General features: G+C 39.8%; 2 protein-coding genes across 6 annotated transcripts in view; both read right to left on the bottom strand.

Annotated features, from left to right (window-relative positions):
* The window catches only part of LOC309693661 (enhancer of polycomb homolog 1-like), a 36,297-nt gene extending 25,265 nt beyond the window's left edge, over nt 1–11,032 (bottom strand). The window contains exons 1-2 of one of the 3 annotated variants that reach the window (XM_082513088.1): nt 10,680–11,032; nt 3,137–3,232 (exon numbers count right to left, since the gene is read on the bottom strand). Coding sequence is in view for 2 of the 3 variants with exons in the window: in XM_082513087.1 (XP_082369213.1) it covers nt 1,221–1,373 (153 nt within the window). In the remaining variant the exon portion in view is untranslated. Of the gene's footprint in view, nt 1–1,220; nt 1,719–3,136; nt 3,233–10,679 lie in introns of those variants that run through there. The other 2 variants (XM_082513087.1, XM_082513086.1) reach the window with 2 other exon arrangements.
* A 1,043-nt stretch (nt 11,033–12,075) lies between these two features.
* The window catches only part of LOC309693364 (integrin beta-1-like), a 31,513-nt gene continuing 15,968 nt past the window's right edge, over nt 12,076–27,620 (bottom strand). For all 3 annotated transcript variants that reach the window (XM_082512475.1, XM_082512476.1, XM_082512474.1), the window contains 13 exons: nt 21,518–21,734; nt 20,313–20,483; nt 19,954–20,192; nt 19,655–19,810; nt 19,385–19,480; nt 18,649–18,738; nt 18,075–18,215; nt 17,646–17,848; nt 17,161–17,399; nt 16,854–17,076; nt 15,713–15,948; nt 15,303–15,469; nt 12,076–13,219 (listed from right to left, as the gene is read on the bottom strand). In XM_082512475.1, the coding sequence (XP_082368601.1) occupies nt 13,154–13,219; nt 15,303–15,469; nt 15,713–15,948; nt 16,854–17,076; nt 17,161–17,399; nt 17,646–17,848; nt 18,075–18,215; nt 18,649–18,738; nt 19,385–19,480; nt 19,655–19,810; nt 19,954–20,192; nt 20,313–20,483; nt 21,518–21,734 (2,244 nt within the window). In that variant the 3' untranslated portion in view covers nt 12,076–13,153. The remainder of the gene's footprint in view (nt 13,220–15,302; nt 15,470–15,712; nt 15,949–16,853; nt 17,077–17,160; nt 17,400–17,645; nt 17,849–18,074; nt 18,216–18,648; nt 18,739–19,384; nt 19,481–19,654; nt 19,811–19,953; nt 20,193–20,312; nt 20,484–21,517; nt 21,735–27,620) is intronic.

Genomic DNA, 27,620 nt, shown 5'->3' with positions numbered 1-27,620 from the left:
ACTACTGCATAGTAAATTACATAAAAAGCGAAGAACAGGAAAAAGAAATCCCACAGGGTGCATGTGCTTTACAACCCCCCCCTATTTTTGAAATAATCACAACAGCCCTGTGGGATGCAACAGGAAGCAGAATTTGTTAAGTTACTTGCAGGGAGATCAAACTAGAAAGATACTTTCTCTAACAATGATCAAGCTTTCATGAGTTTTGAAATGTAACAATGTTCTTATATAGATAGTTGACTATCAATGCACATAACCATTTAGATGCTCATCCCACAGTGGCTTAACTGTGGAGTAAGAGGAAACACAAAAAGTTGCACAACAAAGTCCCAATCTTATTTTGCAACATTTACTTACACGAAAATTATAACATATGAACCAAAGCACTTTTAGGTAATTTAAACGAGCTTTTCTGATTTATTTTGATGTTTAAATATTCCTTCTATGCACAACAGAATATGACCACATTGCAATGAGAGATGCCGGTGACAGCACCTCTGGAAAATCGACATCATTAACCTATTACAGAGAAGTATCTTCTTGGTTAGAGTGACAATAAGTGATTTACCTGTGTGATTGCTGCACATGCAATAACTTAATTGCAACAACATAATAACAAACCCACAGCGTCCATACTAATAACGAGCCGGGCTCGCCGTACGGAGAAATCATCATAAAAATGTGGCACCGGCAGCTGCATTCATGACACACAAGGCTCTGTGCAGGAAAACAGCAAGCAAACATTTACATCAAGTCAATGCAAAACGAACACCGCTGTGTTTTCTCCAATGCATGGCCGCCTTGTTGACATTTCTGACTGCTGGTAGCAAAGATGCCACATAATCTGAAATCACTAGCTCCCCCTTGCCCTGGTCCGCTGCAATTACGCCAACACAAGGCCCCGTCCTGACAGACGAGACAAAATGTCGGAATCGCTCAGGTCACATGACTCCTTTGTACTCAGAAAATCACCTCACGCACAAATATGCCGGTCAAACCGGACAATTTTATCCAATAACGACACAAAGCATCCCCGCTTTGCCCAAAAATCCGTCCGAGCCCCGTATATGAGTCGTTTGCGGCACAAAACCGTCGTGTTTCTCCTGAGAAAATTGGCGGCCATTTTGTGAAAGCTTGCGCAGAAAAAAGAGGGACGCCTGTGATCACGTAAAAATGAAACAAAACGTATAAATTCATATTTTCAAACGGTTAAAGCATACCGATTCCTCTTCTTTCTCCATCCCCGTCGGCATCTGCGGCACTGCCCGGTTAATTGATGCATATTCGTGTAGGTCGGGTAAATCCTCACAACGGAAGACGGGTAGTGGCTTGGAAGCGTCCAGCGCCCGTGCCCGAAACGACAATTTACTCATTTTTCACAATTCGAGGTGCAATATAAATCTATCCGATCTCCTAATATTCACAACGGTACCGAGTGGAGCTTTCATGGATGTTTCTGTGCGGTTAGTCTCTATTCTAACGTTCGAATGGTTGTAGCTTGTATTTAGGGCGTCGCCAACGGAGCCGGGGGAAGGCCCGGATCTTGGTCGCTCTCTCTCGGACTGTTTTTTTCCGACGCTCCGCTCCCTACCGTTGGTTCAGTGCGCCATGGACAACATGGCGGACATTTAAAACTCGTTTGCTCTGTTTCGCTCGGAGCGGTCCAACCCCCAGTTCGTGGACCGACCATTCCCACACGGTCCCGAGCGCTTGCGCGTTGCGGGGGTAGGGGGAAGGGGGTATTTCTTGCAAACTAACTCCGTTTCCACACATACACATAAATTATTGAAATAAGCACCGGGAATGGCCGAAATGTATATCGTAAACTAAAACGAAATAAATTTTCAAATAAATAAATTAAATGACAAAAGTAAAGTTGTTCTATACCCCCTTCAAAAAATAGTAAATGAAAGAAAATAAAAATGCGATTTTAAAAACATAAATAAAAAGTGGGACTACTGGAATAACAGGACTACGGTTAAAAAAACAAAACAAAAACAAAAAAAACCACTGCCAACTGTATTTAGCACAACAAATAAAAAAAGATACCCCTATTTAAAAATGCATTTAATATATAATGAATAATTTCTACTTTTGAAAAAGAAAAAAAAAACACTTAAAACTTTGTAAACAAATTGTAAACAAATAAAATTAATTTGAAAAAGGTATTTAATATTGCATGGTGTACATTTTCTCTATTGTGTAGTATTATTGTCATGGGTTACTTTATTGCTTCTTCTATATATTTTTTTCCTTTTAATTTTGCTGTTGTAATAAAGTGAATTTCCCAACTGTGGGACATACAAGCTATCTTACTGCAGTGTATTTTACGTTTTGGTTAACAAAATTAGAGACAGACTAGCTGCAGGCCAATGCAGCTAACAGAGATAACTGTTAACTGAGCTGAAACAACTACAGTGATTCATTACAGCTCATCAATCTGATCAACAGCCCTGCATTTATTGGCAAGGAATGACAAACAATGTCATTTAATTGTATTTTTTCCACCCAAACCTTTGTCATATATGAAAATGAATAAAAATACTACTAATTACTACTATACATTGGAAGTTTTCACTATAGTGTATTTTATGCTTTGATAAACAATACAGGAGGCACAAAAATCTTAAAAATAACTACAGCCAACGCCTTTAACACCACAGGGTAGAGACAGCCGTCCCTTTGAACCACACAGAAAGAACAACCCGGATCCACTGAAACTTATCACTCTGATCTGACCACAGCCCATCATTAAAACCCCCCAGAAACGTTTATTCCCGGTGATACGCCTCACCATGTGAGCACAACGCTGCCCTCTTCTGGTCTGACAGGCAAAGGATCAAATCACCAGCATGCATGTTGGCACTCGCTGCCTGCCATTTCTCTGTGAGTGCATCACAAACTGTGTGCATCGTTTTGAGTGCATGTATTATTATATGTATCAGTTAAAAGCTTAAAAGTGACCATGCTTATCCCAGCAGGCTGAAGTTGTGGTGCTTTCAGGGTAAGACTAGCACAAAGGTATGGTTTGAGTATGCTACTCAAGTGACCCCCCCAAAGAAATACACACACAAAAAAAAAAAAAAAAACCACACACCAAACCCAAACACTTACAACATTAATTTAACATTGTTACCTGTTGATGGTGGTGACATGTTTCTTAGCCAGGATCCACCCAGGGGACCTGAGGTTTTCTTTTCATCAATAAATCCATAGATGGTGCCATGAAGACCTGCAAGCAAATTGACAACAGCGCAGGGACATTTAGTCAAAAAGCTCACGCTTGATGAGTTTTTCACATGTAGTTTAAAAGGAGATTTAGATCCTGTTGGTCTGGGTGGAGCAAAAACAAAATCCACCACCTGTTTGTAATTGTCAGAAGGGCCTCCTGGTCTGGCCATCCAACAACTACACCTGGCTGTGTTGGTGGGTAACACACAAAGGCACTCAAATGGACCAAAAGGAGTTTATTTGTGTGCAACAAGGGGTTTTAAACTGAAATGGCACGTTTATTGAACATTTTCCAACAGGAAGATCTGCTTCATATTTGTACATTACTCTCACATTCTTGCCCAACAGCACACAAAATGCAGCATCTGCAGCTCCATAATCATCATCCTTAGTCTGATATATCTACTATCCTTTCTCTGTACACGTCTAAACCCCCTCAGACATGCCTCTCTAATCCTGGTCCCTCTAAACAAGAACTTTAGCATCTTCAACTCTGCAATTTCCCGCTCGGCTTCCTCTCTTTTTTGTCAGTGCCACCGTCTCCAAACCACAGATCACAATAGGTCATGCTACCATGTTGTAAACCTTCCCTTTCACTCTTACTACCATCCTTCTTCCAAATCCACTCCATTGTGCCTGCACTCTCTTCTTCACCTCTCTTGTGCACTGTCTCTTGCTTTGGATGGTCGATCCCAAGTATTTCAATTCATCTACCTTCAAGTACCTCTGCTCCTTGCATCGTTACTGTTACACCCATTTCCCTCTCATTCACACATGTATTCTGTCATGTTCCAACTAGGGCTGCCACGTTTAGTCGACCCGTCACGGTTATGTCGACTATCAAAACCGTCGACGACTAATTTAATAGTCGACGCGTCGTTTGAAGCTTCGTAAGATCCTGAAAGACGCAGAAACAAGTAGTAGGATTCAAGAGTGGAATAACGGACTGAAACAGAAGATGGCAGCAGTGCATCTACAAGGATGCCAGCTGCCATTAAAGGCTAAAGAAGAAGACGCAGTTTCCAGTATTGTAGCTGTCGAAATTCAGTGGCTGCATCCTCTGGAGGCCGCATTTGTAGGCCGATTACGTGACAGGCAAATTTGAAGACTCCGACAAATGCAGCCGACAAATGCATCCTCCTTTTCCCCAGATTTGAATCATGGGTTGGGCGTGTCCTTCATTGCCCAACCTATCCCAGAATTCATAGCGCGGCCCATCCAATTCCAGTTTCCAACATTGCGGCAGCTACTTAGTTTTAATATTACACTTTCTAGGTCACAAAATAAACTTTTAAGATATTTTCAGGCAAGAATGTAGCTGTGTAAACTTCAAATAACTGCTAGGTTTATCAAGACAACACATATTCCCAAAAGTGCTCCGACGTTTTCAGAGACGAGCTGATTGGGAGATCAAGGCTCACTAGAGCCGGCGAGAACACCGAACTCCCGGCACATCGTTTTCAGACCCCCGTGGTCTTTTGCTACTCAGGTTAAACATGATATATAAGTCAGTTAGATGACTTAAAATGTTATATTGTTTGGCTTTGTTCAGTGTTTTATTTGTTTCTGAGTAAATCAGTTTGGCTGAGATTAAAGTTACAGTTTTCACAGCTGAATAAACGTCAAACAGAAAACTGATTAAACAGAAGTGTGAGGTGGTCGAGAATTTACTCCAGTGTCCTGTTATATTTTAGATAGCAAGGAGCAGACGGCTGAGTTTATTAAACTCCACCGAGACAACCTGCAAATTTCATTAAAAGTTTAACAAACTATCATCTTGTCTTTATTTTTAGTTAGCACATACCTTAAACACTTAAAGCTGTAAGCTAATGATAGTTATATAAGAGCAGCTGCATGCTGGAGCAATAAGCTGTACGTTTTATGTTCAATGGATGCATGATCTGATTAGTCGACTAATTGCAAAAATAATCGGTGACTAGTCGACTATCAAAATAATCGTTTGTGGCAGCCCTAGTTCCAACTGACTTTCATTCCTCTTCTCTCCAGAGCATACCTCCACCTCTTACAGACTCTCTTCCACCTACTCTCACCACAGATCACAATGTTGTCTGTAAACATTGTTCACAGAGACTTCTGGGGTCCGTTCTTCGTACCTCGCTAAGTAAGTTAGCTGGATTTGATTGTTGACGATTTCGCGTGATCTTGGATCGTTCGGTTCTCCGAAGCTCATCCGGGACTTGCTGTCATAGCAACAGATCCGTAAGCGTAAACCTGCTCGGGAGCAGGTTTACTTTATGTAAACAAGATTAGATCGCGGCCACTCAGGTATGTCCGCTTCATTTATACGAAAGCAACAGCGATATTTTACCACTGTTTTACCATAAATAAATATTATCAATGTAACTAAAGATAATGCAGCACTTGATCCTTTTATTGATGTCACACAGATACATACAGGTCATTTCCTAAAAAAAGGGAAATGTACTATTAACATTATATTACATGTATGTGATTATTTCAGATGTAATTCATATTTCAGAGTAGTAATTGTAAATTACTTCATGTAATCAAGATGAGAGACCACGGCTATAAAAGCGAAGGTGGACTTGGGAAGTCTGTCGCAGCCATGTCCTGTCCGTATACGCGAGCCACCCATTGCGGAAGGTGCAAGATTGATAAGGAGAGTTTTCAGAATTCCGCGTATATTGCGGGACAGACAGGATCCTTTAGCTCAGCGCGACAGTGTGCTCATAGAGAGATATCGGTTTTCCCGTGAGGGTATTATTTACTTAACCAACTTGTTGACGAGGGGGTGCAGGACCACCACCTGTCTTTTTTTGCTCTGCCCTTTTCTTGGTTGCTGTTATAAACAAACAAACAGATTATTTCAGGGTCTCTTTCCAAGAGACGACAAGCAATATAAGTGATAAATATTACCATTCTGTAGAATATTCTTATATTTCACTTTTACTTGTTCCCATGTTCTAGTGGGTCCTGTTGTGGCTCTAATGTGAAAGAGGATATAATGTAATACAATATAATATGATATAATGTAATATAATATAATATAGTGTAATATAATAAATTTACCCTACCGCCTACTGGTGTTGGCCAGAGGGGCCGATGGCGCGATATGGCAGCCTGGCTTCTGTCAGTCTGCCCCAGGGCAGCTGTGACTACAACCGTAGCTGCTTCCACCAGTGTGTGAATGTGAGAGTGAATGAATAGTGGCATTGTAAAGCGCTTTGGGTGCCTTGAAAAGCGCTATATAAATCCAATCCATTATTATTATTATTATTAAATTACTTACGAGTTTAATTTGTCAGCAACTTTCTGCCAGCCCTTCTCTCCTTGCTTTTGCAGCCTTTGCAGTGTTCCCTTGCATTTTAATTACACTCTGAAACTCCTGAAATCCCTCAATCAAGAGTTCTTGCTCTGCTGCCGAAAAATACCGAGCGCGCTCCTTCGACATTTTCGCCGACCAATCAAAGGGTTGCCGATCAATGTTTCTACTATCGATGCGTAGCCCCTGTTAAGCCACATTACTCACATTACTTCATCCAGTGATCTCACATTACTTCATCCAGCTATACTAATCGTCAACAACAGGTGTGTTCGGAGAACCGGAATAGCAAGCTCAAAGTTAGCGCGATGATTTGATCCTGGATGTAGTAAGCGAGGTACGAAAAACGGACCCCTGACCTCATCTGTCCATCAGCAGTTCAAGACAGAAGAGGTTCAGAGGCAATCCCTGAACCCATCCATCACTCCTACTGCACACGTTCCCACCGCTCTTCAACAAGTCTTTCCCATACCTTCATGTCATGGCTCATCAACTCTATCCCTGTGTAGCGACTGCAGTTCTGCACTTCACCTTTGTTCTCAAAAGTTGGCATTCTCACATTCTCCAAGATTGTTTAACACAATCTGATTAAAAAGTCCACTTGGAGACTCAGTCCCACAAAGGGGGTTATCGTCTCGATAAGTTAAACCAGGGTTTCACAACATAGCTGTGAGCGTGTTCATGTGAAAGAGTCAGTGTTGGGAGCATTTGATTTATCAAACATTGACGGGTTTGCTGGCAGCAGTGTGCCTGATTTTATAAAGTTAGATAAAACTATCGTATTAGAATAAATATAAAGATGTTAAAACACAAAATACAGGCTGAAAGTAACACAGCCGAAGGCGAGTCCACTACGTGTTTGGGTACGTGTGTGAGGAAAAGTATGAATGTCAAAGTACTTTAACCACTTTGGCCAGGAAGACTGGAAAAAAAAATCTAGTATATTAATGAAGTTTAGCCTATTAGAAATCAGGATGTAAAGCTGACAAACAGGTTGTCATTAGGGGAGGTTAATTTTTAAATACAACAGCCACAGGCCCAGAATTTAGACACAGGCTTGGTCTATGTGCAAATTTGATATAAGTTCAACAAGTATAAACATGTGATTTACGATCATATACATGGTATATAGAACAATAAAATTGTTATAAAAAGGGTTTTTAGCCAAAAGGAAAAACCAGGAAATAGGTTTCTTTAAGAATCTATATTTATTATTAATGCTCATCAGGAAAAGAAAAAACCTTAAGACACCTTAGAACCTCTTATTATTCACACACAGATGTCCAAGGGATTTCCAGGAATAATTCTGTTTTCTGGAGAACTAACTTATCAGTAGCTGGTGAATTAAAACCTGTTAATCTCTAATCTCAAACTTAGCCTGCTTCGGAGCTGGTTACGGCCGCAGTATATGTTACCATGGTGATCTACACCGTTAAGCAATTAATCACTTTTGTAACTCTTAAAACACTGTTAACCCCAAAGCCTGCTTTGTAAACAAAAGGCCTCAGGCGTGTCACGGCATCCTCCACCTTTGGACCTAAGCCCTTCTGTTTATCCAGTGAAACATGTCTACTACATGCGGCATCATCCACTGTCCGAAGCAGGCTGACATTTTATGAAGGTAACTAGGTAAGGTACTTACCTTTAATTCGCTGTTAAGTGTCAGCAGACAGACAATAAGTGTTTGTTTAGATCAAGAAGGATCCCTAACCAGTGATGAATCTACATGTTGGACTTGCAGGTCTCTCCATCTCGCCTAAGAGGAGGAAATCTTTCTGCAAACAGTTGCAGTCTGACTTGGACTGGCTGCAACCACTCTCAGAGACATTGTCAAAGGTTTGCAAATCATTCCTATGCTATCTATAAATGTAGACAAATTCATCATGTTGTCATCGGTCTGAGTCACAATTCGAGGGAACTTGACTCTTATAGAAGAGGAAGGTTGCTTAGCACAAAGTTAATAGTTAAATGTGATTTTTTTTTTGTCTAGATGGACAGCAACACTACGTGATTTTCGATGATTTATACCTGGAAATTGCTGTATTATCACAAACCGATTGCGGTGACCCCATTCCATATGTAACATTTATGGTAGGTTTTGGTTACAGTGTTGGTATGCTTGACAATTTCATTTGGAGCAAATACAAAACATGAATAATTGAAGTGAGATAACTTTATCTTTGGATAGAACAATAACTTTGAGGACAGTTTGCACTTGGAAAAAAGGTGATAAATAATAATATATGTTTGTGCAGTGCAGAGTATTGCACTATGTTAATTAATATAACATGAATATAGTATTGTGATAATATGATATTGTGGGATGTCTGGTGAATCCCATCTTTACTAGCGAAGGTTTAAGAAGCTATTTTAGAGAGAACAACTCTGACATTTATGTCTAAAACAAGAGTAATGGGAAATAGATCGGATTTACAAAGCATATTTTGGTGCCTACCTACAAGGAAATTCAGTTTTATTTATCAAATGTTAACTATCTGGGATTCAAAGTAAAGCTTTGTACCGTGATGAAGTGTGTCATCTACTGTTTTGACTGTAACCGAGCTCCCTGCTGTGCGCAAACACACACATGAGCCCAATTCATTTATATTAAGAGGCACAGCATTACTGTGGTCATCGACTCCTGCTGTGACACATGAAAACCTATATCTATAACATTTTACTTGAAAAGAAATTGGCAGGCTACATTTAAGATAAAAAACTGTAAAAGGTACTTGCATTTGTCAGTACTTTTATACCTTATTTAATGATTTCTTAAAGTTTCTTATAAGCAGTTTATTTGGTATAATTGTAAATGCAGTGTCAGTAATATTACAATGCTCGATAGTTTCCTTCTCTTAGATATTTCACCTTTTATGCTGCCTGCCACTGTCATGAGGTTATGACTAAAATATGGCTAGTGGGACATGTGCATGTTTCTAGGTTTTGAAACGAATAAAGTCTGTGTAATGCAGTTATTATAACAGCTGCTGGATGCTTTCCAAATTAGCCAAGCCCAAATTAAGCTGTATTGGAGAATAAAGCCTTGAAATCTGTTTTAATTTCCAGAAACTTTGAGTAAAGGCGTTCTGAGGACAAGGCCTCAACTGCCCTGTGGTTATGCAAAAAAGACAAGAGCTTGAGTGACATACTTTTAGTAAGTTAAGCTTGTGACCTTGAGATTTATACTTCTAAAAACATCTAAAAAAAAAAAAAATACAAAAGAGACTACCTCAAACTAAATACATTACTTTCATACCTCACATACTTTGGGTCAGCACACAACACAAAAGTGCCATGTGGGTGGGGTTTGTCCCACAAAAAGTTCACATAATCACAGGAAAACACGAGAAACATTGTCCTCGTCTGATTTACATCCAGTCTAATGCAGAAGATGAGGCAACCCCAGCATAGTTTTTATCCCAAGCAGGCCTTTATTACTAATTATTAACTAATAATGACAGCACAACTAGTCACCATGAGGCAGTTCCCATTTGAGCTTCATCCAGCCAAGCAGGCCAGGACGGTCAGAGGTCTTCGTCTGGCTGGGTGTTTTATGAAAGGAGCTACTGTAGGTTAGATAATACAGTGGAGTGGGGCATAAGGCTATGATCCAGACCCATACAGGCCAGGGCCAAGCAGTTCCCTAGCAGACCACAGGAGCTGCCTGGCACTGTTCAGCCACACACCCTAAAGCCTATGATCCCCCAGTGCTACATTTCCAACGATGATGATGGAAATTCCAGAGAAGAAATCATATTTAAAAAATTACCTGCAGCCTCTCAATGAGGAAGCCACCTTTTGCTCATGTTCTCTTACCCCCCCCCCCTCAAATAACCCCGATCAGATTTCCGACATCTTATTTTTCCACCTAACTGTAACAACTAGAGTATTAGATTTTTTTTGTTTTATAAAAACAATAAACGTTTCATCCGAACATATCGATCCATATCACGGTCTCCTAGCTTCGGGAGGTGGCAAAGTGATTAGAAACTTGTGGTTTTAATGCTGAATCGCATCCAGCTGACCAGCCAGGAATTTGATTGCGTGTATGAAATCATCTGATGCCAGAAAACACTAATCACGATGGGCCTTTTTTCCAGGCGACCATCGATTCAAGTTAAAAACATTGCAGAAAAATACTCACCAAGTCGACCATCGGTCACACGTCGGGGATTTATAAATAGATGGGCAATATTTCTGCAAGTCAGAAGTTAAAAAAAAAAAAAAAAACGACAGGCAACACGACGCAGCTAGCCACAGAGGCACCCAACTACCACTGGCGTTAGCCACAGCTACTTCTTCTAGTTGGCTTCATAATAAAAGCCGGTCGGTCCGCCGGTGTCCGGGCAGGCAGAGCCATTGTCCGGTGTAGATCTACCAAAAAACGGCTTATTTTGGCTGCTGAAAAGTCCATGTCGATGTAAAGCTGGCTGAAACTAGAGAGGTGGAAACCAAAGTGCTACTGTTGGGGGTTAACAACTTTGCTGTAAACGACGCGATCTGATTGGCCCGCCGAGGCCACCAATCACCTGTGGAGAGCACCCGACTCAAGGCGTCACGCTCCACGGGGATGGAGTGCAACGTGATTGGCTGGCGACGTCACGACGAGCGTTAGCTTGTAGCCGATTTACATGCTAAAATAAACAAATAAAAGTATAAAATGAAAGCAAATAAAGCTATATACAAAAAAGAAAGATCTGCTAAACGTAGAATAGCAAAAAAATATTTCTGTTCTGTATGACTGAGGTTTTTAGATTATTACATTTTAAATTGATTTGATCAGTGATTTATTTATTTAGTTTTACTCACTGAACTTTTATTCGAATCCATTTTTCCCTACTTTTTTTTTTTAAATTATTGAACTATTTTGCTAATGCATTCATATATTTTGAGCTATGCGATTCTTGCGATTTTTTTTTTTTATTTTTGTAAAGGAATGTCTGTAATACATAATACATAAACAATGACTTCAACAGGTCTCTTGAGTTTCTTTTTAAGAATTGTTTTCATACATTCAGAATATCTTTGAATACAGAGAAAACAAAACGAGGGATTTTTCTCCCTTTTCTTCTTTGATACCAGACACCTGGTATTCAAAAAATAAAAAATAAAAAAAATCATGAAATGAAGCAACAGCAACTCTACTGCTGCAGAAAAAAAAATGGTCAAACATGTTTATCTCTCTTATTTTCTGTCCCCCCCATTTTTCTCTTACATTACTGTAAAAGTAGGGCAGTTTAATCATGTATGCTGCATGCATTTTAATTGTATTACTTTAACTTATATTACTATATAGTACTTCGATCATTTTTGAATTAAACAGGATAAAACATTTAAATGCTTGATAATTTCATAATGTAAACAAATAAAATAAGAACACTACCCGCTACTATACCTACAGTCTTGTTGTTATGCCTGTAAACAAAACCATCCACACTTCTCATTGGAGCGTCATCTTGTCATTTTTAACGTCATGATGTAAGTTTCCACTGCATCAAATCTTCAGCAAATACACAATGACACTTAACAATATGGGTCCATTTTCTTTTTTTTAGGGGTTTATTCAATAAATAATTCCAGAAAACAGAATCGCAATTGTGAATGTGATGGAGAAATCAACAAAGGCACTTAAACGTTGATGACAGGCGTAGCCTTCCAAAAGTTCTCTTATCAATCCTCTTTTTTTCCATCATCCCCATTTCTTTTTAATTAAGCACGTTTGATCGAGGCACCTCTGAAAGAGTTAGGTGTAGTAACTCAGATGTAAAACAGGACACTTGCCCCCCATTCACATTGTACAAATAAAAACAATATAAGCAAATTTAGTCAGCAAATAAGGCAGAATTGTGTGTATTTGGCATTGCTGAGAAGAATAAAAGGACCTGAGTTGGCTTTAAATTAAGCAAGTAAAACCTGGAGCTGAACAGTAAGACTACTGTACACCGCTGCCCTTCATCAGGTAAGGCAACCCAAGAAAATCTTTTCTCCACAAAGACACATTTAATAAAAATGATTGTTCAGACGGATTATGTCACTTTGAAAACAAACATACCATCACCCCCAGCTCTGTTCTGTGAATACATGTATGGCTTTACACAGAACACAGGAAAACAAAAAGAAAAGAAAAAAAACACTTCCTGTACACACCCCGCTGCTGCCAAACCCGGCACTACATCTGAAGGGCTCGATCCAAAGAGACGCCCACTCATTGAAAATGATTAAAGACACAGTAAAACTTTTGTATGCCTGTTTCTGAAACACTGATTGCCTCCTACTCTGCACTGTATGCATGCACGCTAATTTGGAAAGAAACCCTTCCTTTACTGCCCATTATCAACATTCATTTCAACCGCTCATCGAAACACTGATGGCTTCTATTTAACAAAAAAAAATTCTCTCAACAAAACCAAAACGTAAAAACCACACGTTTATACATACTGTACAAATTACAGATGATGCATAGAAGATCAAAAGTTAATAGAACGGAGCCGCAAAATGCAATGCTATTATTTGGTGGCTACAACAACAAACAGACAAACAAAAACAGTGAGCATTATAAAACCCGCCCCTCCCGCTTTCTTTTCCATACAGTGTTGTCACGAAGTAGGCTAAGCTCCATCATTTGCCCTCGTACTTTGGATTGATGACAGTTGTTACGGCACTTTTGTAGATCGGATTCTCACCCTGAGAAATGCAAAGAAAAGAGAAAGAAAAGTGAGTAAACCGTTGCAAACACAGTAAATGCATCACTGAGACACAGCACTCAAAAGAACAGGGAAAACATGCATAACCTTTTCATGTTTGTGTGCCAGCTGCTTACAAATTGATACTTGAACCTCTCTTTTCCCTAGCAAGCGGGTCCACACACTCAAAATACTGACAGTATCCTTTTTAAACTATTTAGTAGGTTTAATTTAATTGAAGAAAATGTGCTCCTTTTTTAATTAAACTGTGCTTTCCCTCTTGTTTGAACTCTGAGCTAGTTCCTGACAGCTTTATGTTTATTTTTTCATCTGTCCTAAAAGCAGCTGACAATCCAAACTCCATTTTCCCTGGAGGTTTTTCTTTGGGTCGGGCAGCATAGGGCTGTGGTTAGTACCATCACATCACAGCAAGAAGATCCTGGGTTAAAATCTGCTCTGGGGTTCTCTGTGTGGGGTACTCCAGCTTCATCCCACAACACAAAGGCATGCATGAAGTTAGGTTAATTGACAGTATATGTAAAAAGTGAGCATGAATGGTTCTGCCTCTCATGTTAGCTCTGCAACAAAGCGGCGATCTGTCCAGGGTGTTGTAGCAGGGCAGAGGTTCCGGTTTTTGTTTTCACATGTGCTGTTTTAAGCTTTGCCTGTTTGTAGATGATGCAGCTGCTTTTTTATGTTTATAGGAGAAAGTTTTCCCACAGAGATACACGTTAATCACCAAATGTGAAAATAAATCTGCTTTCCAATGTTTCCAGGATATAAATTTATGGTTAGACATGCATATAAATTCACAACATGCGGACACTAAACTTATTTCATTGCTGCACTCATGCAAGAAGGAGCAATACAAACTTTGACCTAAAGGGCAGCGGCTTTATTCCCATAGCTGGGATTGTGGAACTGGTTAATAGGACTCTTGTATATGGGGTTCCCTTGCTAACAAGAAAAAGAAGGAAGATGAATGGAAAAAACTGAAGAAAGAAATGGAGAGAATCAGGAAAAGCACTGGAAAGGATAGAAAACAGTCTAAGAAGGCAATACATTATAGTAACTAATTAGCGTTGTAATTATTACTACCAGTCATTAGTGCTGCACAGTTTCTGTTTAGTAGTTTGTTTCCTACTTTCTTTAAAACTGTTTTTATATTTATTCTTCTTCCTTATAGGTTCCACTTGTGTTGCCAAAACATTTGATAATAAAATAAAATCTTAAAAAACGAATTTTCTTTAAAAAGGTTTGCTGAAACTAGGAAGAACAGACTTGAATACCATTTAAAAAAAAACCAAAAAAAAAAAAAAACCCAACTGACTGTAACATAGTCCACTTCATGACATGTTTATCAGAAGAAATTCAAAGCCATCTACTGTGTGTCTGTAATATGGTAAATAATAGTATTTAAAGTCCTCTGGCTGTGATTTGTGTTCTGCTTTTTCCCTTCAAATCGTAAACACTGCTGCTGTAACTGCCTCACACTGAGCAGCAGCTGCTGCTGAACTTTCCATCAGTGGTCATTCTGCAGGCTTCCTCGCTCTGCTCCGTTGCCTTTTATGGTCATGCAGTTGTGGCATGTGGACGGCGAGTGGCAGCACCAGCAGCAGAGAAAAGGCCACTCCCTGCCCTCAGTGAATAGAGAACTAACACAACTGCATAGAGCTGGGGTTCATTGAGGACTGAGTACAGGCCACACAGTGAGAGGCATATCCTCATGATTACCTCACATTTTTGCCTAGAGAGCTTTGTCACATGCACAATCCTGGAAAAATCTGTAAAGTTACACTCATCTTTTTGTTTAACACTTACAGTTTAAAGTGGACTCATTTTACTGAATCTTCTAGCTCTACTGGAGTAGCTCTGCATAAGTCTCAGTCTAAAATGACCCGTATCTTATAACACTCTCACCATCTAAAACAAGCAGCCTCCTTCTATACCAAATTTAACCTGCGGACTGTGACACAATAGCTTAAATAACTAGCTCTTTCAGCATGGTAAATTTTTTTAAAGCATAAACCCGAGTGAACGGCTCTGTCATTTAGTGCTGTGGATGATGCGGTTCTACTACTCACCGTGTCCCATTTGGCATTCATCTTCTCCTTCTCAAACTTGGCGAACTCTCGGCGGTCGTGGATGATCATGAGCAGCTTCCAGATGAGCAGCAGTGCGAGGCCGATGAGCACAATGCCCGCTACCACACCTGCCACGATGGGGATGATGTCAGGTCCTGACGGGCAGTCTAACGGAAAAGGAAAGCAAAGACACCCAATGAAAACGGTTGCTCATATAAAGAACAAAAATGTAATTATCATAAACAGAAAATAAGTAATCATTGATATTAATGGCTATTTTCTTGATTTCTTAAAAGTAGGGAAGATTTGCCATCTCATCTATTAAACTGTCTATTGCATCTGCTTTTGTAACAATAAACAGAAAGCAAGTAAAAGGATGATCAGACAAAATCAGCTCAGTGTGACCGTACCCAGTTTCTCTACCACAAAGACTTCCTTGGTGGAATTCTTGGTGATGGCGTAGGTGTAGTAGAACCAGCAGTCGTTTGCATCCTTCTCTTTGCAGTGGGTCAGGGGGAAGCTCTGGTCTGTGGGCTGAGGTAGATCTTTTCGGTCCTTCACCTTTATTAGGTTGAAGTAGCTGCACTCCTTTTGGCACATCTCCTTCTTCTCGCCATCCCCAAACGCTCTGCACTGCACACAATCTCTGTGGAAGCACAGCGTGGTTTACTCACCACAGTGTTTTATATTCGAGACGCCAGACATTATAACCGCCATGCTGGAAAACAGTCGTCAGGTCTGAACTGCCACACATGAAAAAAACGAGTGAAAATCTAACTGTTTAGATAAAGGATGATGTGATCATTTTAATACAGTGAGAACTCTTAATTTTAACTCTTAGTTTTACATTTTGTTTTTGATTTATTGTACTTTGGGTTAATTTCCACAGTGAGTTTGTTCATTTTAGTTTTTACTGTTGAAAATGTTTAGTGTCAGTTCAGAACAGGAATTAAAGGCATTTATTTTGTGAGAGCCTCAGTCATACAGACATCCCCCGCTTAAACATAAAGGCCTCTCTATTGACAAAGTCTAAAACTAAAGACATGAACTAAAACTAACAGCATTTCTTCCACAGAGTTTGTTTTGTCATTTGTCATAGGCTTATTCTATGCACTGCAAGCACATCATCTAATTTAGAATCACAAGCACGTCTCTGGGAGGAAACGCAGGCACCTGGAAGATTTCATGAAATTACTGGGAAAACATGAAACTCCACACCCAAAGGCTCCCAGTGACAAGGACCCAGGCAGAACCTTGTTGGCATCCTGCAAACTGCCTGATGTGTTTTTTTTAAGTGTTCCTTGAATTGTTTTGTAATGTGTATCAAATAAGTTTTAATGACTATGAATTATTATAGTCTCTGAGATGATTTGTTATGAAATTCTAGTTAAAAATCAAAGATAAATCTTTTGGCTTTTAACTAGAATTTAATCATAAATCACATGACTCAGTTTGGCATACAACTTCTAAGCTTACATGTTAAAACAGACTTTACATTTTTAGATTTCTATATGTTGTTTCTCCAACCAAAGATGAAAGCTTCACACTCACTTGTGCTCAGTGCAGACACCGGGGCAGGTCGGACAGACCTCACATGTCGGACCCTGGAATTTGGGGTCTTCGCATTTGCAGATTCCACACTCGCATTTGCCGCGGCCATTACAGAGCTGCCCATTCTTGGCAAGGCAGGTGGATTCATCCAGGGAACATTCACAGGCATTGCCTGTGTAGTTGGTGTCACAGATGCACTTCCTGCATTCGCAGCGTCCATGTCCTAATGGAGCACAGGCATCAAACACATTCAGTGTGGAGTTAAATCAATCATACTTTCAAATGAGTTTACTTCTGTAACCCTTACCTCCGCAGAGCAAGTTGCCAGAGCGGTCGCAGTTGAAGTTGTCGCACTCACAGTACTTGCCACTGTAGACTTCTGCAGGATTCTCCCGCTTCTTACATTCGCAGGTGCCACAGAGGCACTCGCCATTGTTGCTACAGATATCTGTACTGTTGGGTTTTCTGCAGTTAGCATCCAGGTCGTCTGACCGGACTTCGTCTTTGCTGCACTCACATTCACGCCCAATACGTCCTTCGTTACATCTGCCACAGAACAACAAAAGTTTAATTATTCAAGTTTTAGTGTCACATTACAAGCAGCAATAAGTCTCTTGACTATTTAGGTGGATGATTAAAGTATGCCACTGAAATCATAAATCCAGCTTTTAATCAAATTACTTAAATATGTTGAGGAATATTTTGAAATTACAGACCCACACATCCTTATGCTCCATCATACATGGCTCAGCAGCTCTACATCTCTCTGCATCAATGCACATCAATACTTACTTGCAGGCTCCACATTCAAAAATCCCGTTTCCCCCGTGGCACTTCGGACTGTTGGGCTCTCCCTTTTTGGCACATTCACAGTCACAGATGAAATTGAGCTCTATCGCCACCTCCTCATTGAAGCCCAGCGGTTTCACTGTAATGACCTCAGGCTTGCCACCTGAAGGACACTTCTGAGATTCAATAGAGATCTTAAAAGACACCTGGAAACCAGAGAGAATCACACCGTATGAGGAGGATGCCATCAAGGTAACTGTTTTTCTTTTTGTATGATTGTCACATTTAAATGTTTCAGATCATCAAATAAATGTATTTGACTCAATACATTTTCCCCAGAGTATCTAAACCCTTTCTTTTTCTCAGATATAATTTTTGGTTTGCTTGTTTTACACTCGTCAGCACATGGAAACCAAGCCTGGATCCTATTACCTCGTCGCCAATGGAGATGTTAGTGCACTTCCTGCCGTTGTCCTCTGTTCCTCGCACACCGTTTTTACAGAAGGCTTTGTACGAGATAGAAACGCCCTCGGGCAGCTTGCTGTTCTCCAGAATCACCTCAGATGACAAAGACTGCAAAAAAGAAAAAGATAAGAATCAAACATTTATTAAACTTTGTCTCTCTACAGATGAGTAGCAGCTTATAACTAACTTAAGTAATAATTAATTCCTTATAATTAAGATGTATTTTTGGGAGTGCCACAGCTAAGGCATAGCTGTCACTTGGGTTTGTTTATGATGGAAGAGAGAAAGTATTCATGCACACAGGTGAAGAGGAAAGCACCAGTTATCAGTTCCTCAAATTTGGCTGATTATTTGCGTTGAATTTCTCTGGATGTGACCTCTTACGTTTATGTTACATTTCGTTACCTGTAATCTTCACGTGCTCAGATGAAGATGACAAATGCCTGGCTATGTATACATGAGAAATAACTCAATGCTAAATCAATCCCCGATCATCAGGGGAGAGTCTAAGATCACGTGATGATTGTGCAGTTCAACTTACATTGTAGGCATCAATGATGAGTTTGATGACATTACTGGAGTTGGAGGAAAGCGTGCCGACAGCTGATTTGGGAATAAGATTTTTCAACTCCTGTAAGAGAAACGAGAGTCAAAAGAAAGAATTAACATACATGAATCATATCCTGTGAATTACATAAAAAAAAAATTGGAGCTGATCTATCGGTTGGATGATATTCCTAACTAAATTGTGAAATACAGTGCTGGAAAGTTATTACATTTTCCTGCAATGAGAAATTCTTTGAAAGCAGAAAGGAAAATCACCAGCGTTGTGATTGGTTTTTTGACCTTGTTTTGTTAACTGAGGTATAATTTTCTGAAATATAATGTAATTTAAAAAAAAAAATAAGATAATAGATTTCATGTCTAATGGTAAATGGCCTGTGTTTGTGTAGCATTTTTCTAGTCCCTAAGGACCCCAAAGCGCTTTACACGTTCAGTCATCCACCCGTTCACACACACACACATTCAGACACTGGTGACGGTAAGCTACATTGTAGCCACAGCCGCCCTAGGGTGCACTGACAGAGGCGATGGACCAATGGACCAATCAACCACCCAACACCCATTCTGAGCCAAAAAACATTATATAATAAAACAATAAATATTGATAGACATATATACATAACAATACAGGGTTTTTTGACCTTCCCAGTGTGGGTTCTGCTTGTATAAAAAAAGAAAAAGAATAGTCTTCAAACACAATGTACAAAGGTTACCTGGTAAACAGGCTGAAATTCCTCAGTTACAGCAAAGATGGTCTGAATGTTGTGATCACTCAACTTCTGGACCAGGTGAGCAATAGAGGGATAATCCTGTTAAACATACAAAACAAACTTAACAAAGAATATGGGTCATGTGAAGATACAATTAATGAACAGACGATAAAACTGAGACCATTATTAAAAAAGGTGAACATATAACAGCTCTCATTCTCAGTCAGCTCTCCCTGGATTTACTGTTAGTGTTAAAGACATGATGGTACATACGTAGTAGTGGCTCATACTGTACACGTTGTTTTCCAGGTGACACTTCCCATCGTTGGGGAGGACAATGCCGCCCAGCTTGCCGTCTCCAGCGAAGTGGAAACCAGCATCAGTGGAAAACACCAGCAGACGAGTCACGTTCCTCCAGCCAATTTGCTCCTGGGATCAAAACAAGAAGATATCCTTATTTATACTTATTTGTATTCTATGCATTTTGCAGGCACAGAAGAATAGAAAAAACAAACAAACAAAAAAAAAACACACACAAAAAAAAAAAAAAACAAGCTTAATTAAACGCTCACCTCACAGACTGCCACCTGCATGATGGCATCAAACCCCCCCTCTGGAGAGTCCAGGTTTCCTGAGATCTGCTGCTGACTGACCAGCTGGTTAAACCTGTCTCCGTTGCTGGTGAGCTTCAGGACGTTCTTGTAGCTGAAGGGGCTCGTACAGTTCTCGTTGTTGGAACAGGGGTTGATTAGCCTGGCAGGTGTGGTGCTGATGTAAGGCATGACCGTTTTCTCCACAAAGGAGCCAAAACCTTAAGGCGAAACAAAAAAGGAGAGCATTTCTTAACTTGGGATTATAAACTCATTTGGAAGGCTGAGGGTTTTCTGCTGTTTTGAAGGACATTTACTGGGTTTCATGTTTTTAACCGTACCTATCCTGAAGTCTGACGTGATCTCCCGCATTTCCCTCATGAGGTCAGTGCCAAGGTTCTTCACATTTTCCAAATCATCTTTCATGGAGAACGAGAGGTCCATGAGGTAATATAAGTCGATGGGGTAATCCTCAGCACGCTTGAATTTCAGGTCAAAAGTCTGTGGCTCACCTTAAAGGCAAAAGCAGAGCATTGTTAGTTATTAGACTAACGACAAGTTTCCTGTTTTTACTGGAAAACCAGAGTTACACTTAAATACAAAAGGGTTGGAAACTAAAGATAATTTAAGGGGGTGGTCTCAAATTCATTTTACCATCTTTGGAAATTTAAGTTTGCATCATGCCAGCTTCTTCAAACTGATAAAATTATTAAAATAATTCTTATAAATTTCTTATCTTTTCCAGTCCACTGGCTTTAAAGTGGCTAAAGGTGAGACTGACACAAATATAACGGCTTCTAAATCTAAACTGCTTTGACATTACACCAACTATGAACCATCAACATATTTACTCCAAATAAAAATTTGCTTTTGTTTTGACCTGACAACAGTTTCAGCAAACTGCCAAAGCATCAAAAGTTCAGGCTATATTGAAAGCCTTTTTAACATAACACAATCTCTAATTACGTTAGGGTATTTACACAGCTGTTTTAACTGTGACGAGTAAAAGAAATTCAACCAGGATATCAGAATCAGAATACTTTATTGATCCCTAGGGAAAGTTATGTATATTCACATCTATATTCCTCTGGTTAAAAAAAAGACTTCAAGGTGACTTCTAGCTTTGTGACCTCAGCAAACTTTGGGCTCAGTCGCTAGTTTCTAGACCCGAGCCTTCATAATACAGTGATTTATGCATTTGCCTAAGAAGCAAAAGATCTCAAGTTTGATCCCAGAAGCACACAAATCCCCTGACGATGCATTAAGAAGGGCATCTGGCATAACATTTTGCCACATTAATCATGCAGTAGCTTATGGCCACTACTATCATCCAGGGAACGTTCACTGGCTATTGACTTGCTAATCACAAATGTTAGCCCATGAGTTTGCTGTGTCCTTGGTTTCACAGTCAGACCCGCCATCACTCATCACATCTGGTTTCAAAATACCAAGATGGCGTCGGTGAAAATACTGAAATCGATGCTGAACAGCTAGCTAATAAATGTAAACATAGTCAGGAACATAGCATCAGCATACGCCTGCTTACCAGATCTGAGCGTCACTTTGAGTTTCTGAGGCTGTATCTGTGTGATCTCCTCAGGCTTGAGTTTTACGTTCCCATCCTTGTTGCGAACGGTGACATCTTTGTTCTGGGTAATTTCAGTGCTGCCGCGGGGGTCCTCAATATTTTTGCAGTCTTTCTTCTTCAGGTAGGTCACATCATCACAGCGAGCTGATTTGGACTCGCCCTCTGAGAGGAACTTCTGCAAAAAGAAGAAAAGACCATTAGAGAATTACTCCAAATGACTTTCCCACCACAGACCGGGATAATTTTCTTCAAATTGTTTGTGTTTTCCTTTTGGGTTGTATTGTGAAAGGAAAACCACGCTGCCGCAATAACCTAATCAGTGAAAGAATGAATAACAATACATCCTTGTATGTGGCAGAAGACCAGGATTTTGAATTCAAAAATCCTGGTCCTCACAAAGAAGGTCGTGAATAGTCAGATCCCATCTTATATTAATGACCTTATAGTACCATATCACCCCATTAGAGAATTTCGCTCTCGGACTGCAGGCTTACTTGTTGTTCCTAGAGTATTTAAAAGTAGAACGAGAGGCAGAGCCTTCAGTTTTCAGGCCCCACTTCTGTGGAACCAGCTTCCAGTTTGGATTCGGGAGACAGACACTATCTCTACTTTTAAGATTAGGCTTAAAACTTTCCTATTTGCTAAAGCATATAGTTAGGGCTGGATCAGGTGAATCTAAATGCTCCCTTAGTTATGCTGCAATAGGTGTAGGCTGCTGGGGGATTCCTATGGCTCTACATCTACACTGATCCAGGTAAATTTGAAAACTGTGCTTTCGTCTAAAAACACTCCACGTCCACATTAGCGTTTTATTTATATAGTTTTGAGGCTACATGTCACACCCTTGCTCACAGCTTTTACCATTTCAGACCCTTCAAATTAAGGATTTCCCTTTTTTCCCCCCTTTCACTGAATTTGTTTAATTTTTTTTTCTCGACAAAGCTACTTCCTTAATTTATGCATCTTATTAGCCTACCAAAATTAAGTAATTTGATCTTTGAAGACGAACAATGTATTTTCAAGTTTAAAATCTAATTTTCCAAAATTAAGCTTAGTGGCTTTCATTTTTCTACCAGGCTTCAATCCACCATGGAGCACCTTATATTCTGGAGCCTCAATGTCAGTGTTTTTAATGACACTGATTTAAATGTGTCACTTTACAAGTATAAAAGGTTAAAGACTCATTTAGTGAAACAAAATTGTTTGGTTATTTTAACTAATAAACAGACTAATCTTTGGAGCACGAGTGCTGCAGATACAAATCTCATGAATGTTGAAATGACAAAGTATGCAACGAAACATAAGATAAGGCTTCACTGTTACTTTCACTGTTGCTTTCACTGTTACTCGTGGAAAGGAGAGAAAAGGAGAAACAGATGATTGACAGGCCTAACAGAGAATATAGATTGGATGCACATGAGACACCACAAGGAGCAGTCGAGGAGAAGCCGAGACAATGAACCCAGTCAAAACGAAAACAGTGCTTTGACTCAGTTATTTCCAAAACCTCATGACATAAAAACACCCCTTTCTTTTTGCCTGCATCTAGCTGCACATAATCTGATGAGTTCTAAAGCAGAGCTACTTTGCGAGAGAGCGTTTCTTCTAAAGAGAGATCTCTTTAGGTGCTCCAAACGACTTCACTCAACTACAAACTGAAGTCGAGGCCTGGTTTCATAAGCTCAGGGGTGGATATCAGCAGGCTGATAGAGAGCAGCAGACATGATTTAACAGGAATGCAGTTGTCTTGGCACATGACGAGAACAAAAAGCATTTAACCCTGACATGGTTTCAACAGTTTACTAAAAGGCTCACCTTAACTATAAACCCGTTTTCCTATAGTTGGCCCTCCTCTCCAATAAAACTCAGCCTTTCCATCTAATCAATTAAATTTTTTTCCCTGTTTCAGTGTTTTTATTCTGTGCAGAACAAAACTGGACAGTTTAAGGGTTGTGCTTCTTCTGTTGTTTGAAATGTGGTGCAGGTTAAAGCCTGTCTGTGTTTCCTGGGTGGTTAAACTGTAACCCAGTTCAATCTAGCTCTTTTTGCCTTTAGTTTCTCTCTTTTTGCAACGAACATGTACAGAAATGTAAAATGTTTCATATACATATGTATACATCCAAGGCTAACCAGGTGTAGGAATTTGTTGATCTGTGTTCCCACAACCTTGCTTAAAGTGAACATGAGCCCTTAAACACATACATGTGAATCTTGCCTCACGGGTATCAGTCAGTGTTTCCCCCCCTGTTTCATTTCAGATAAATTCACTTATTTTAAGAGTCTCTCACCTAAACATGGTTATAACCATACACTGAAGTCAGGTGACAGTAGAAGTGGAATCTACAGCCATGTTCATACATAAATGTAATGTGGTTTTAAGAGAATCAGGTCAGTATGTTTTCCACGGTTATCCACAAGTAGCGCAAAGCAGGAAATGGTCTGCTTCAGAGGTATTTGAAATAATGGAAATGCTCTGTATCCTCTGATAAGGCGAGGGAGCTGCTTGGACAGAGCATGCAGAAGACAGGAAATGCCCGCCCACTCTAATACCACTGAGACTTTATACTAGGGAACTAGCAGGTTAAAGATTGGCCTCTGTGCCACTGAGGGGCAGAGAGAACAGCTCCTGATGCCCCACTCTGTGTCTAGTGTACCAACTTAAATATACGCTGGATTATAAATCCATTTTTAGTTACAATCGAAGTATAAATGTAAACAAAAATTCTACTTGCTTGTGTTAACGTCACTGACACAGCATAAAAAGAACTTCATTTACATTTGTTTGTTACTGTGCATGAATGTTTAATTCCAACTGCATGTTTTTGGTCTTTTCCCTCATACTGTGGTCTGTTTGTATTTCAACCACAGCAAGAAAATCCGCCTTAGGTACACTAAACATTAGGGCTGTTCGATATAACGATATATATCAAATGACGATATAAAAATGTCTATCGTTTCCTATTACGCTATCGTTTGTTTCGTGATGTCGTAAAATAAACTGTTTACAGCAGTATTTTTCATCGTTTTGACGGTCACCTTAGTGGCTATATTAATTTCTTAAAGTTCTCTCTTTCTCTTATATTTAATATAACCACACTATGGGCGGGCAAGTGCCTGTTTTTACGTGTTTTCGTTAGCAACAATGACGGTAAAACCATCGCGTGGTTCCGCTGTACGCTTGTTTGTTTTCCACGTAAACCTTTCACAATAAAGCTCAAGATCCTGTTGAGACTTTTCAAAACAAACTGAATCACATGAGAGAGTATGCAGAGTTTACAGATGAGAAGCAAACAAAGAGCCGTCAGACTCAAACTATATGTATACACCTGCCCGCCTTCGTAAACAACTAAATGCTATGTTGCCCTATCATTTTTTGATTGGTCCACATGGTATATTTTTTCACCAATAGGAAAGGCTGGGGGAGTTGGGAGGGGGACTGAGTGCTTTCTAGTGTTTTTCCTTATAAAAACCGTTTCTTCCCGCAGTAAATATAAACAACGATAGTATTCAGGAAGAAAACCTGCATATATTATACTGAACATAAAGTTGTTTGCAAAACTTGTGCATAATTTTTACAAATGTACAACTTCTATTCGCATTTCAAGTTATGAAAACAAATCCTTAAACATGTTTGTGGCTTTTACAGTAAAAATGACAAGTATTTTCTACTCGGATTTTGAATTTTTTTTGTCTGAATTTAGATCTATTGTGCAAATATAGTATAAATGAAAAATTAACTCAAATTTCAGATATTTGAGGTTGTGCCAAAAAAAAAAAGAAGAAGATTTTTTTAAAGGTGAAATATAGAGGTAAAATCTAAAGTAGTCAAAAACGGCCAATTATACTCTGGACCCCAGAGGGTTACTAAATACATTTACATGTCTTGGTGACTGCAGCTGGAACCTTGGCAAAAAGTGTATGTGTGTGTGTGGAATGCTAGCTACCAGCATTCATAATATAATAGTTACAATAGCAACAGTAACCAGGGGGGTGGGGCTTAAATGACAGAACAAAGACAGGCTACCATGATGTCACATGCCAGGCCACCATGATGTCACATGCCAGGCCACCATGATGTCACATGCCAGGCCATAAAAATCTATAAATAGGGGTGCCTCGACACACAGTTGTAGAATTCCCTTGCAGGTGATTTTAAGCTAGCGATTGAATTGTGTTTTCAGATGAAAGCGCTTATAACCTTCTCCCAAAGTAGAGTACTCTTCCTCCACCCAAACCTAAAATGTATATTTCTAAATACAGGGAAGCAATTGTATTAGAAAATAAATATAAAAATGAACACAGGACCATGGTGCCAAGAACAGTTAAGGCCCCATCTCATCGCGAAATGTGCCCACAGAGGCCAGAAGGCGAAAAACCTGAACACACATTCAGGAAAAAACCAGAACACACAGGCATGAAGAAAGTCATGGCTCAACCTGCTTGTGTGGATACACGCAAAGGGGACAAGCAGCTCCTTGAGAAATCTGGACTTGTCCCCTTTTATTTACAGAAAAACGATTACGGAGTCGTTCCAGGCTACCTGCGTAGAAGAAACGCAGAGAAAGAAAAGGCTAAGCAGGACAATGATGCCTGGTTAACAAAACAACAGGAAACAGTTAAACCACTGGCCGAACAGGAGAAACAAAACATTCTCCAGGGCCTAAAGAGGAGGTTTAATGAGCTAAACTTTGAATATCAATCCCTCCCTTTTACTATCTCCCCTTCACAGCACAAAAAATACAATTACAAAATGTTTCTCGAAGAGGCAATGAGTCAAGTTGAAAAAGACATTGCCCTTTTTGAGGAACATAAATACATTTACGTAGGCAGGGAAGATGCATCTGACGAACAACAGTTACAGCGGACTCCACTGCCACCCATTAGACCGAAAAAGACAAAGTTGACACCCGCTCCTCAAGTCACACAACCAACGAAAAAAGAAACTTTCTCGACCGACAACCTACCACCTTTTCGTAGGATGTGTGTTCCACCTATATCCAGAAGTGGAAAGCAACCTATTCCCATGACTGAGAACCTTCACAGACAACCTATTCCCACCCAACTAGTTATAATTCCACGACCTAGTCCTGTCCCTCTGCCACCTATTTGTAAAAAAGCTGAATCTACACCCCGACCACCTGTAAGACCTCCAATGAAACGAGGTGTAACACCCATCCTTCCACCCATTTCCACCAAAAAGCTGTAGTGCTGTACCGTTAGAGTAGTTTTTTAACTACCTAACCCCCAACCGGTCTTGACAGAAGCCGCACCATCTGAGCCTGGTTCTGTCGAAGGTTTCTTCTTTTTAAGACAAAGGAGTTTTTCCTTCCCACCGTCGCCCAGTGCTTGCTCAGATGGGATCATTTGATTGTTGGGGTTTTCTTAAACATAAATTGGCCTATTGAAAAAATGTAGTGTTTCTTACTACATTTTTATTTTCAATAGACCAATTTATGTTCAAAAAAAAAAATTACAGCAGAAAAGAAAGCATGGGAGACATCTGATGCATTTCATTGCTTTTTAAAAAATAATTTATAATTTATCTGGAACAAATAAAAGAAAGTAAAAATAATCTTTTGTGGATTCTTTTTCTTCAATAAGTAGTAGAATAGGCAGTTCTTTATACATAAAGCGTAGTGTTTTGTTAAAAAATAAAGTGGCACAGCGGCACTGTGGTAAAGGCCTGTGTTTTTACCATCAGCGTGACAGCACCGTGCCGCCTTTGCAGTTTTAAGGCCCAGGGAAACAAACCTGCCAGCGCTCTGTAGCGGCTGTGACCGCTGCCGATAAGGAAAGGCTGCTCTTCATAGAGGACTCAAGCTCGGGGAAATGTTTTCTGGTCGACTCTGGCTCCCAGAAGAGCCTCTGGAACTCTTGTGTCGTCTTTACAATGGTATATTATTTAATCTCAAAAAAAATTTTAAAAATTAAAAAAAATTGGAGATTTCCCGCATCACATAACATGTGCAGGTACACTGGTACAGCACATGTGAGCGAAATTCTTATGTGTGTGCAACAGAGGTGTGCAAAATACAATAACATAAGAACAAGAAAAATATAC

This window comes from Aulonocara stuartgranti, assembly GCF_965226115.1.
Source record: "Aulonocara stuartgranti genome assembly, chromosome: 18".
NCBI lineage: Eukaryota > Metazoa > Chordata > Actinopteri > Cichliformes > Cichlidae > Aulonocara > Aulonocara stuartgranti.
This window is presented reverse-complemented; position numbering and strand designations above follow the sequence as displayed.